This window comes from Elephas maximus, chromosome 1, assembly GCF_024166365.1.
Source record: "Elephas maximus indicus isolate mEleMax1 chromosome 1, mEleMax1 primary haplotype, whole genome shotgun sequence".
In the NCBI taxonomy this organism is placed as follows: Eukaryota; Metazoa; Chordata; class Mammalia; order Proboscidea; family Elephantidae; genus Elephas; species Elephas maximus.
The window spans coordinates 223,990,486-224,003,711 of record NC_064819.1 but is presented as its reverse complement, the minus strand read 5'-3'; the positions used below and the strand labels follow the sequence as shown (position 1 = coordinate 224,003,711).

Below are 13,226 nucleotides of genomic sequence, written 5' to 3'. Positions count from 1 at the left end.
ATTAGAAATGAAAATTCTTAGACCCCTCCCAGACTTAACTGAACCTGAGTCCCTGGGGATGGGGGCCAGGGGATTCTGATATGTTTTAAATTTGGAAACCACTGGCATAAAGAATAGATGATAGATTTGAAAAGATCAGTTTTAGCTAGGCGTGGAATCAAAAAACATGTTTTAGTTTCATAAAAGGTGAAATATTCAACTACATTCTGGAAAAATTAAGTAAATGTGAGCATTAGCATTCCTGTTAGTTATTGGAGCACACTGCTTCTGCAGATGAGTCGATAAAATGCTCGACGGGTAGGGTAAACAGGTAATTCTCTGTATCATTGGACCTACAATGAAAGTTCTAGGCACTTTGTCCCTGCTTACTTCACTGCAAGCAGGAGCCATTATTTCTCTTACTTTTCTAGCCGACTAGCATGACCACCATCCACCTGTATTTTGCAGACATTGTCTGCATGTATGTTCTTTATAAATGAGGCCAAAAACACATGGTGTTTTTTTATAGCCACTTTCTAATGGTCCAAATAGATTGAAATATCAGTTACAGAAAGATTTTCTGATGTTCCTTCTGTACAGATACATATACCATGTCAGAAAGGCGGGCTTGCTAAGCCGGCATTGTTATTTTTCTTGTCTTAAATATCAGGTCACAATTCAGGAAATAGAAAGTAAGATCAGCAACATTACAGGATTAGAAGAAGAAGCGCAGTCTTTTGCTCAGTTTGTTACCACCGGAGAATCTGCCCGAATCAAAGCCAAGTTGACACAAGTAAGAAGATACTGGGAAGAACTCCGAGAACACGCACGGTGCCTGGAGGCAACAATCCTGGGACGTTTGTCTCAAGAGCAAAAGTTCGAAGAGAACCTTAGAAAGGTAGGAATTAGTTCCTGCATGCCGAATGATCTATTTCACATTGTATTTATAGTAAAATGCAATCAATAGTCCAGGAGAACTTGAATAAGGAAAAGACACAATTTATTACTAATCAGCCAAATTGTCAGTGATAACTAAGTTTATAATTATTTATATGGAATCTTACTTGAAGGAATACAAGAGTATTGTGTTCGGAGGGCCATTCAGACTTCATCACATTCCTTTCAGATGATGGGAGACACTGATTTTAGATTAAAAAAAAATCTTATCACACATTGACAGTGAGCCAAAAAAGAAAAAAAAAGTGTCAGACGGCTTCCCCCAAAATATTTTTTGACTTGATTTATTTTTTCCCACGATGATTTTTATATTTTCCCGTTGTTTTAGATGCAGGAGTCTGTGTCTGAATTTGCGGATAAACTTGCTGACCCTGATCCAGTTAAACCATGTTCTTCCGCTGCAGAAACGTACAGAGTTCTCCAGGAGCATATGGTGAGAGCATACGTCAACATTTCTATTGACTAATCAACTCGGGTATTGGCTAATGACTGCTTGAAAAGAGAGCATAGTAAATCATTTTGTGAGAACTAAGATAAGAAAGATTTTTGTGTTAGCTGAAGAATTCTATATTTCAAATGTGTTCACCTCATATAACACAAGAAAATATAAGTATGCCGGTGAGTTTGCATCCACATTTTAAGTTAAATGAACACTTAAATCTAAAACGTTTCTTTTAATTTGAGCATGTGACATTTTCAGAGTACGGTTTTAATAAACCTATTCTGTTTTCTCTGAATGAACTTTAAAAAATTAAATATGCGTGAAAAGAAAGACAGGTGTGTAGCAGATTTCAGATTTTAACCCATGACACTCAGATGTGCAAAAACGATGTCATCACTGGCCTGATATAGTGGCTGGCTCTTTTGGTCTGATCCCTGAGCTGGTGACCACTGAGAGACCATCTGCAAAGCAGCAAACGGGTGCTTCCAGCAGAATTCAGCGAGGGAGCAAAGTGGGGAGAATCACGCACAAAGGTATACTAAGTAGAGACAGGCCTTGACTATTAATTTATAAGTATATTAATCTATTTCATGTGCACACATCTGCATAAATAGATGTAAATACTGAAAAAGGACTGCAGCTTAGACACCAAATGGTTGACAGAGGCACTTCTGGGAAGAGTAGTGGGATTTAAATTCTTTGAATCTTTTATTCTGAGGATGCATTCTTGCATTACTTATATAATTTTTTAAGAAATACAAAAAAATGAGGAAAAGTAGAAAATTGAATTTGATGAAATTATCTTAAAATAGACAGCTAAGTTACTACGTCAGTACCATAACCCATTGCTGTTGAGTTGGTTCTGACTCACGGCGACCCCATGTGCAGAGTAGAACCGATCTCCATAGGGTTTCCAAGACTGTGACCTTTTGGAAGCAGATCACCAGGCCTTTCTTCCAAAGTGCCCCCGGGTGGGTTTGAGCCACTAACCTTTTGGCTAGTAGTCAAGGGCTTAACTGTACCAACCAAGGACCCCAATTCAGCACCAGAAAGCATAATATTCTCTCTCTTTTTTTTAATATTTAGACTTCCTAAAGCAAGTTATGTTTTTCTGCCTTGATTTTCTAATCTGTAAAATAACCTGTTGCTGTCGAGTTGATTCTGACTCATAGCGACCCTATAGGACAGAGTAGAACCACCCCATAGAGTTTCCAAGGAGCATCTGGTGGATTTGAACTGCCGACCTTTTGTTTAGCAGCTATAGCACTTAACCACTACGCCACCAGGGTTTCCATCTGTAAAATGGGCACAATGAAAAGAAATGCCTCTTAGTTTCCTTATGATGATTAACTGAGTAAATACGTGTTTATTTTTTTTTAATACAGTACTTGCCCCATACTACAGCTCACTTATTATTATCTCTGATTCCTGATAGCAGCTATAATCCTTTACATATATTTCTATAGAGATCATAGCCTGTTACATGTACCTTTTATAAATTAGGAATTAGGGTTTTTTTTAGGTGCAAATATATTTAGCATAAATTTAATAATTTTCATAAAATATCGGAATGGTTAAGAGAAAGTGGAAATTATTCAGATATATAGCAACAAATTCTTATTTTGGGAATATTCTCTCCATTCTCATTTTTTATTTCTGTTGTCACAAAGTAACCGTCTTACTTTCACTGTGTCTTACTGAAAATCATCAGCAGAGGCGTGCTTTAGTGCCATTGGCTGTTTATCACTGAGGGAAAATTTTTGTGATGATGCTTCTCAAAGAAAAAAAAAATAGGTCTCATTTTTGACCCTGGTCTTTTGTCATATTCCTTCTGCACTTTCATTAGGATCTGTGTCAGGCTCTGGAGTCACTGAACAGCACAGTTGCTGCTTTCTCAGCCAGTGCCCGCAAGGTCACGACCAGAGAGTCCGCTGTCCAGGAGGCTTTGGCTCTACGGCAGCAATATGAGGGGGTGCTGAGCAGGGCTAAGGAGAGACAGACTATGCTGGAGAGCCGCCTGGCCCACTGGCAGAGGTGAGTGGGCAGCCTCCTGGTAGTATGGGTTTCAGTGTTGCTGTTAGCTACTGGGGAGTCAGCCCCCAACTCATGACGACCCCCTGCACAACAGAAGGAAATACTGCCTGGTCCTGTGTCATCCCCATGATCAGTTGTGGACCTGACTGTTGTGATCCATAGGGTTTTCCAGTGCCATCCTCACAATCGTTGTAATTCTTGAGCCCATTGTTGCAGCCACTGTGTCAGTATGCATGGAAGGCAAGAGTTCTACCATTGAACCACCACAGGGCTGCTCAGACTTCAGCAGGCAGCAGTCAGTGGAACAGCTGGACTAACTGTACTTTAGCGATGGAAGTTAATCATCCCAGATGTAGACCATGGGAACTCCTGTGTCTAATACGAGAATATCTTGTTGACATTCATTGTAAGATGTAGACCCCCTAAAGTGGAGAGGACATGTGTGTATCCTTACATGCTAAAAAAATATGTGTGAAAGCACATATGTGAGAATGAAGGGACTGGGTTTTGTAGCTGCCCTTCTAGGAAGAGGCTAACCAGTGCTGTATCACGTATGGTGGTTGGTGTTGGACTCTCTGACTTTCGTTTTCTAGTATGATCACTCTGGATGAATTTGTTTTTTTAATCTCTGTTTTCCTTAGGCTAGAGAAAGAGCTGTCGACCTTTCTGACGTGGTTAGAGCGGTGCGAAGCCATGGCAAGTTCCCCAGAAGTGGGCGTTTCTGCAGACAGAGTCAAAGTGGAGGGTGAACTTCAGCTAATACAGGCAAGTTCACAGAAGGGCAAGGAAGGACAATTAAATGCTTTTTGCTATGGTTGCATTATAAACAAACAAACCCGTATCCAACTTACTTCTTGTCCTGGTTTTGTAATCCTTGTAGTATCATTTAATGTCAAACCAAACCCATTGCCGTCGAGTCGATTCTGACTCACAGCAACCTTAAAGGACAGAGTAGAACTGCCCCATAAGATTTCCAAGGAGCAGCTGGTGGATTCAAACTGCCAACCTTTTGGTTAGCAGCTGAGCTATTAACCATTGTGCCATCAAGTCTCCTATTTAATGTCAAGGTATCCTGAAAAGAAGAGCACCACCGTGGCCTGAAAGATAAAGTAATGATGACCTTTGTGACGATCTGTTTCTGTGCTGGATTAGAGAACCCTGTTTGATGGCAGGCATTTGAATAAAAACCACCTGGCAGGGGAGTTGGGTGAGGAATGGGCAGAAATATCGATGGAACAATGTTGACTGTGAGTTAAAAGTTTTTGAAGCTGGATGATAGGTGTGTCCTCTCTACTTTGATATTTATATGATATTTTTTATACTGAAAAGGCTCTTAAAAGAGTACTCGTTTATTATATCTGTGAAGACGCCAACTTTTTAAACAACAGGTGATACTATTGAATTCTAGGGATTAAATTGCTTGAAGTGATAATGTCAGGCAGAAAATTCAGAAGGCAAAACTGCTGATCAGAAGAGTTAATTTTGTTATAGATTTATACCTCAACTTTCTTCTATCTTTTATAAAAAGTTTAAGAGGAAGCTAGATTCTTTTACTTCTCATAATTGCTTCTCTAAAAACTCCCTGAGAGGTTGTCTGTAGCATCTATGCTTATTGCTCTATCGTCAAATACCTTCCTTCATCGGTGTTGGGAGTACCCCATAATCCTGGCTTTCCCGCCTTTCTGCCTTAAACACTAATTTTCAGCATTAATCTTTATAAAAGTCCCTTTGATTGTTATGTTAGTCACTTGCTGAGAAGCCCACAGTGACTGTGTATGAGGATAAAGGTCCAACTTCTCAGTCAACGTCTGGTTCTTCTTATAAATACAGTGTGTGGGGCTCTAAGAGGGGAAGACTCAACTCCTTTCCTTAAAAATGACAAGGCATAGACACAAAGATGTCAGGCGGTATAAAACTGTATCCCTGTGTAGCTCTGTGTGGAAAGTAGGCACTCTGTGCGATAGAGGACCAAGAGAGTGGTGAAGCTCACTCTCCGGCAGACACACATGGCATCCCACTGTTGTCTGGACATGACTCGTACGTCCCACCTCCTGGTCTTGCTCCATGTGCTTGCTCTTTCTTTTTTTCTGCTCAGCATAAGTCCCGATTCTGCTTTATGGTGTTCCCTTTCATCTGCAGGCTGTGGGACTGACTTCCTGCTTCCTGATACTTTTAGCAAGTTTGCTTGCGTCACGCATGACCTCATTAAGGAAGAGAAAAACATTTTTCTGATAAGCGTCTTCTATATGCCGAGCTTACACCTATCATTCCATTTAATGCCATTTCATATTGTTAGCTATCTGTGTGAGTGTCTGTATCTTCTGTCTAATCGGGTAGGAGCCGAAACTCTTTTGTATCACCCCTTACAGCACGTAAGTGATTCATTTCCTGATTAGATAAAAGAATAAGAGGTTCTATTGCATGGAAGTGAAATTACCAGCACCTAAGCTCCCTGTTTTGGCCTTAATATAGTTTCTGAACAGACAAGGAGGTCATGTTCTTGGTCTAGAATTGCATCTTTGATATTGTTAGATAATGTTGTTTCTCTTTAGCAATAGCAAAGGCTTCATCCAGAAAGAAATTTCACAGCTTCTAAAGCCGCCTAATTTAATTTAAATCAGATTCTGGAGAAGTAATTCAGGTTGCAGAACATCTTTGAGATTGTATTAGAGGTGTATCAGCGTATCAGTTAAGGTTCCACCAGAGAAACAGAGCCAGTAGGAGATATACATTAAGAGACACATTGCAAGGACTTGGCGTGCCTTATTGTGGGGACTGGCTAGGCAAGTCTGAAATCAGTAGGAGAGGCCTTCGGGAAGGGTAGGCTGGAGCCCTCAGGAAAGGCCACAGCTTCTGTCTACAGATGGAATTTCTTCTTTATCAGGGAAGACTCAGGTCTGCTCTTAAGACCTTTCAACTGATTGACTCAGGCCCACCCTCATGATTTAATATAATCTTCCTTACTTAGTCAACTGATTATGGGCTTTAATCACATCTACAAAATACCTTCACAGCAACACCTAAATTAGTGTTTGATTAAATACCTGTGGAGCCTAGCCAAGTTGACACATAAAACTGCCCATCACAGAGGGTAAGTGGAATCTTTTTAAAATCAAGTTCAAACAAACAAACAAAACCTTTCTTTTAGCCTGGACTCAGTGACATCCAGTTTTGCAAGAATGTAGAGCTTTGAACGACCACCTGGCCACAGGGCCCTTCCTGTTCACAGCATGGGGACGAGGTCTGTGATGTATTCTTTTGTTCTCAGGCCCTGCAAAGTGAAGTTGTGTCCCAGGCCTCACTCTACAGCAACCTTTTGCAAATGAAGGAATCGCTGTTCTCAGTGGCCTCTGGGGAGGATGTGAAGATGATGAAGCTGCGTCTGGAGCAGCTGGATGAGAGATGGAGAGTTTTGCCACAGATCATTAGCAAGAGGTTGGGTTTTTGGTTTTCTTTCAACTTCTAATAATGTTTTGTTTTTTAATGATGAGCATATAAATTAAGAAAACAATTTACTTATCTGACTCGGCTATTGAGGGAATAGTTATAGAAGGGGGGAAGTATCTGTCATTTTGAAAATCAAGGTGCTTAAAAACATAGCATTTCTGATGAACCTCAATTCAAAATTTCAATCTTAACAGTTAGTGCAAATGATCAAACCAGTTGAAATATATTGAAGAGAGTAGGATTGGTCATGTTCATATTATTTATTGCCAGAGCACACACACACATACATATATGGCACCTACTTCATTTCATTCCTATAGGAAAATTGTTAATATCTTAATAATTTATCAATATATTATAATTAAAATTGCATATAATTATGATATAATTTATTAAAAACAGATTACATCTTAATTAACTAGATGATTTAGCAATGGGCATCTGGAGGAAGATCATACAGGCAGAGGGACAAAAAGCGCCCGACACTGAGGCAGTCATGAGCTAGGGTGTTGGGGAAACAGGGAGAAGGTCAGTGTGAGTGGGAGGCAGAGCTGTGTCACAAGGTCAGGGTCCTCAAAAACCAGGGGCCGTTGATTCAACCCCAATAAGTGGCCACCAAAGGAGGTGTTACGTGAGGTCCTTGGGAGACTGCAGTAAGGAGTTTGGGGGCTTTGCTTTTCTAAGTTCAGCAGGAAACTGCTGGGGTGTTCAAGAATGGCAGGTGAAGGATCTGATTACATTAAAAATCATTTGGATTGTTGTCTAGAGGGTGGATTGTAAGGAGGCAAAGGTAGAACGAAGGAGGCACATTTAGAAGGCTACTGGAGGCCAGGCGAGAGATGATGGGGCTTAGACCAAGGCAGAGGTATTGCAGAGCAGAGAATCAATATATATTGTGGTAACGGAGGCAGCTGATGGGACACCCGCTATGTCAGGTATGGTGGTAGAATGGTGATGCATAACGTGAAGTTCCTAAGACCATCTGATTGGTGGTAACATTTACTGAGCCTGAAAAATTATGTGAGAAACAATTTTTGGGAAGTAGAAAACGTCAAAGTCGTGGCTTGCCCATGTTTGACATCACTTTTGCCCTTCGGTAAGCTTATTCTAAAAATACATCATTAATTCTTTCTGTCCATGTACAGAACTTTTTAACTTTAACGCCTCTCTCTACATAGGATTAATTTTCTTCAGTCTGTGGTTGCGGAGCACCAGCAATTTGATGAGCTGCTGCTTTCCTTTTCTGTCTGGATTAAGCTGTTTCTCAGTGAATTACAAACGACCTCTGAGATAAGTGTAATAGACCATCAAGCAGCTCTTATTCGGCATAAGGTAAAGATAATCTTTTACACCTGAAGGATTTAGTCATGAAAGAGAGCTTTCAATTCAATGTTCAAAACAAAACAAAAACACTCAGCAACAATTTAATTTTTTATTCACATGCATATGTTTTAATAATGGAGCGTATGGGTCCAGGCATTGTGTTATACAGATAAATTAAGCAGATAAAACCACATCACACCTTAAGACAGTGTTTCTTCATAGTGGAGCAAAGGTTTTCTGGATGAAGTGATAAAGAATGTTCGTTTTTAATCTACCTGGTTTATTTTGTTCCAGTACTGAAAACCAATACTGAATTCCAGTGCTTTCACTCTGTATTTTTTCTGAATTCCTATTTAGCTTAAAAGTAATTTAAAATTTGGAATTTTCCTTATTTTTTAATTATGCATAATATCTAACGTGGCATCCAAAAAGCATTTAAAGGAATCAGATACTGACCATCAGATAGAAAGGTAGTTGGAAATAAGCTAAATAATAAGCCTGTAAATGGTATTAGTTAATGATAACCTTTAATATTTATTGAATGCTCACCCAGTGCTGGCTTTTGTATTAAGTAAACCAAAAGCCAAACCAAACCGATTGCCACTGAGTCGATTCTGACTCTAGCAACTCTACAGGACAGAGTAGAACTGCCCCAAAGTGTTTCCAAGGAGTGAATAGTGAATTCGAACTGTCAAACTTTTGGTTAACAGCTATATAGCTCTTAGCCACTGTACCACCAGGGCTCCTTATATTAAGTGCTAGACATATTATCTTCTCCAGTTGTCCCAATATTCCTGCAAGGGAGGGGTTCCTATTATTCCTGTTGACAAATGAGGAAAGTAAAGCCCCAGGTCGCACAGCTTGTAAATGGTAGTACATACATAAGGACTTTAATAGAAGTAGTAATAATGATAGCCACTTTCCGCTGAACAGTTCATGTGGCAAAAATGTATCTTTATGGAATGTTGTTATGCAAATCTCTATTAGCATGGAAAGAAAATTATTATCAGTAGTAGTAGTAGCTTATCATGCCCTATCTTGTTCCAAAGAAGATTTAAAGAAAAACATTAAAGCAAGTAATTTTTATATGAGAACCTGCTGAGATTATTAGCAATTTCCTGCTAGTTTCTAAACATGACTTACTGTGAGCTAGCGAAATTTACTATACAAGTCTCTGGTTTATTCTGTATTTCTTTAAAGACAAGGCAACTAAGTTGTGTGCAGATTTTAATCTACCTCTGAAGATGCTAACGTCCATCTATCCCCACATCTTTTCACTGCAAGCTCCGTTAGTGTATATATAAGCATTTTTTTTTTTTTTATGTCTCAAGTTTTCAGTTTCTTTCAATTAACAATTTCTATCCACAAGGAAATTCTTTTCCATGGGATGAATTAGTCCCAACTCAGAGTTGTATTTTATGTGAAATATATAGATGTGCAAAATGGGAGATTTTACAAAAGTTTCTAAAGCATTCATTGGAGATGACTTTAAATAATATGCTACAGGCTCCATTTAAAATCTAACTAGACATCACAAAATCCTGCAATGTATCTGTGTTGTAAACCAGAGCATAATTGACGAATTACATACTCTCTTTCCCCTCCAGGACCATGCAGCAGAAATAGAGAGCAAAAAGGGAGAAATGAAGAGTCTGCAGGGGCACCTGGCAAAGCTGGCTTCTCTCGGCCGTGCCGAGGACTTCCACCTCCTCCAGGGCAAGGCAGAGGACTGCTTCCAGCTGTTTGAGGAGGCCAGCCAGGTTGTGGAGAGGCGACAGCTTGCCCTGTGCCAGTTAGCAGAATTCCTACAGAGTCATGCCTCTCTGTCAGGGGTTCTCCACCAGGTGAGGCAAACGGTGGAAGCCACTGACGGTATGAATAAGAAACAGTCTGACTTATTAGAAAAGGACTTAAATGATGCCATTCAAGATGCTAAGACATTAGAGTCTACTGCCGTTGTTCTTGACGGCATTCTTACCAAAGCCCAATACCATCTGAGAAGTGGAAGCTCTGAGCAAAGGACTTCCTGCAGATCCATGGCTGATCAGCTCAGTTTGGAGTTAGAGAGGATCCAGAACCTCCTGGGAACCAAGCAGAGTGAGGCAGATGCCCTGGCAGCATTGAAAAAGGCATTCTTGGACCAGAAAGAGGAGCTACTGAAAAGCATTGAGGACATCGAAGAAAGGACAGACAAAGAGCAATTAAAAGAACCGACCCGGCAAGCTCTTCAACAGAGGTAACAGGAAATTGTGTGGAAGCAAGTTGTCTTTTATTTGTCCTGGAATTAACAGTTGTGTAAAACTGATAATAGTACTGTATTTAGCAATTTCTTTTTCTAATATTTTGAAGATAAAATTATGGCTAATTTGACACTTAAACCCACTGCCGTTGAGTCAATTCCGACTTGTAGTGACCCTATAGGACAGAGTAGAACTGCCCCATAGTTTCCAAGGAGCACCTGGCAGATTCAAACTGCCGACCTCTTGGTTAGCAGCCATAATGCTTAACCATTAGGCAGCCAGCGTTTCGGAAGTGCTAAAATATCTTTGGTTTTCAAGAGGATTTTCCTAAGGGCTATATATGAGCAGAAGGAATACTGGTGGTGCAATGTTTAAGTGCTTGGCTGCCAACAGAAAGATATAAAAGACGTGGTGATCTGCTCCCATAAAGAATACAGCCTACCCTGAATCTATGGCCCCTGAACACACTCTTAACCCAGAACTGAAACCATTCCCGAAGCCCACTCTTCAGACAAAGTTTAGACAGGACAGTAAAACAAAAAAATAATACAGGTGAATAGTGTGCTTCTTAGTTTAATCAGATACATGAGACCAAATGGGCAGCTCCTGTGTGGAGGCAGGACAAGAAGGCAGGGAGAGACAGGAACTGGTTGAATGGACACAGAACCTGGGGTGGAAAGGGGGAGTGTGCTGTCACATTGTGGGGATTACAACTAATGTCAGAAAACAATATGTGTATAAATTTTTGTATGAGAAATTAACTTGATCTGTAAACTTGCACCTAAAACACAAATTAAAAAAAAAAAAAGGAATACAGCCTAGAAAACCCTATGGGGCAGTTCTACTCTGTCACGTAAAGTAGACAGCACACAACAACAACATAGATAGCCACTCTGAAATCTTCTTTACAAGAGAGTGTACAGATTATATTATCTATTTTTAAACAATTTTTAACTGATAGAAGAGACTCATCTGTAATAAGAATGAAGGCAGGGAAGAGAAAGGTAGCGAACCATGTAGGTTTGTAGTTATGGTGGTAAAAATGAGGGAATTTGTCCCTGGTGGTTCCTTCCCTCAGTAAAAACTGGGGCAGGAGTTCCTGGGTGACGCCAACGGTTAAAGTGTGATGAATGTGCTCGGCTGCTAACTGAAAGGTTGGTGGTTCATGCCCACCCAGATGCACCTTGAAAGAAAGGCCTGGTGATCTACTTGCAAAAAATCAGCCATTAAAAACCATATGGAGCACAATTCTACTCTGACATGCATGGGGGTCTTTGTGAGTAGGAATCAACTCAGGAGCAACCGGTTTTTAAAAGACTGGGGCAAGCTGATTAGCTGAGGGCTACAGGGCTGAAATATCCTGAAATTGTTGGAGAAGAATACCCAGGTGGGGCTCAAGAACCACAACCGTATCCCCAACACTGAATTCACCGAAGTCACACAGCAAGGAAAGAAAATGTGGCAGTGGCATGACGGAGTTGTCAAGTCCCAGCCATACTGCCGCATCACTGTGCAATCTGGGGCAAATCACCTCTCTGATTAGAAGGTGGGGATATTGATGACAACTGTCCCCAGCCAAATTGTTTTATGAACTAACTGGGATAGTGCATATATACTCACTTTATACACTCTACAGTTCTACGGTCCTGTACTAAAATGCAAGGAATGAGAGTCAAGAGTTGCCTCTGCTTGACCCCTTTCACAAATGCTCAACTGTTCATGTGTTATGTACCAAAAATGATAATTTTTATAGTAATCGTCGTTTCAATAAAGTAGCTCATTTAAGTTTTAAAGATTTTTTTTCCCCCAGAGGACTCAATCAATAATAATAATAAAAAAAGCTCTTTTTATTTTGAATGAAACAACTGCTTCTTAAATATTATTATTACAAAAATTAGACCATATGGGACAGAAAGATCGCTTACCAATGACCTCTGCAGTTAGTACCCATGTACTTGGCCTACAAGGTCAGTACTAGTCCTAAAAGTCTTGTACAATCAAAGCAAAGTAGAAAGAGAATACAAACTTTATAGGAGGTTGAGGGTGAGTAGTAGCAGTTACTTTAATCGTCTTCTGAGCTACAGTCTGAGGTGTTCTGCGAAGTTAACTTTAAAAATTTCTATCAGTCAATATGGAAACCCTGGTGGCGTAGTGGTTAAGCACTGTGGCTGCTAACCAAAGGGTCAGCAGTTAGAATCCGCCAGGCGCTCCTTGGAAACTCTATGGGGCTGTTCTACTCTGTCCTATAGGGTCGCTATGAGTTGGAATCGACTGGACGGCACTGGGTTTTTTGACTTTGGTATCAGTCAATATATATTAATTTAATTGCTGGGCTAAAAGCTTTTCTAGCTTTTTTTTTTTTATGTTTGTGTTCTGTGGACTCATCATGTGCTTATGGAGAGGAAATATTAGTTAACTACCTTTAGTAAAATAACAGAACGTTTTAATTCACAGGTTGAGAGTCTTTAATCAGTTGGAGGATGAACTGAATTCTCACGAGCATGAACTATGTTGGTTGAAAGACAAAGCAAAACAGATTGCCCAGAAAGATATAGCTTTTGCACCTGAAATCGACAGAGAGATAAACCGTTTAGAAGTCACCTGGGATGATACCAAAAAATTGATTCATGAAAAGTAAGTTAAAACTTTCCAGCACTATTTTGTGACACTGGGCCATTGCCTGCTGATTTGTGTTGGTGGAGTCAAGAGCTGAATACCTTTTTTCATCTTAGGTCTTCTGTGTCTCTTCAGTAAAGTCCCACAGAACTTTACTGAGGATGTGTTCTTGAGATAACAATTACATG

The 13,226-nt window shown here is 40.1% G+C and overlaps 1 protein-coding gene across 15 annotated transcripts in view; it reads left to right on the top strand.

Moving 5' to 3' along the window:
• The window catches only part of SYNE1 (spectrin repeat containing nuclear envelope protein 1), a 558,323-nt gene that overhangs the window by 222,846 nt on the left and 322,251 nt on the right, over window positions 1-13,226 (top strand). For all 15 annotated transcript variants that reach the window (XM_049903961.1, XM_049903893.1, XM_049903931.1 and 12 more), the window contains 8 exons: window positions 650-877; window positions 1,265-1,369; window positions 3,225-3,412; window positions 4,054-4,177; window positions 6,681-6,847; window positions 8,038-8,191; window positions 9,790-10,418; window positions 12,877-13,056. In XM_049903961.1, the coding sequence (XP_049759918.1) occupies window positions 650-877; window positions 1,265-1,369; window positions 3,225-3,412; window positions 4,054-4,177; window positions 6,681-6,847; window positions 8,038-8,191; window positions 9,790-10,418; window positions 12,877-13,056 (1,775 nt within the window). The remainder of the gene's footprint in view (window positions 1-649; window positions 878-1,264; window positions 1,370-3,224; window positions 3,413-4,053; window positions 4,178-6,680; window positions 6,848-8,037; window positions 8,192-9,789; window positions 10,419-12,876; window positions 13,057-13,226) is intronic.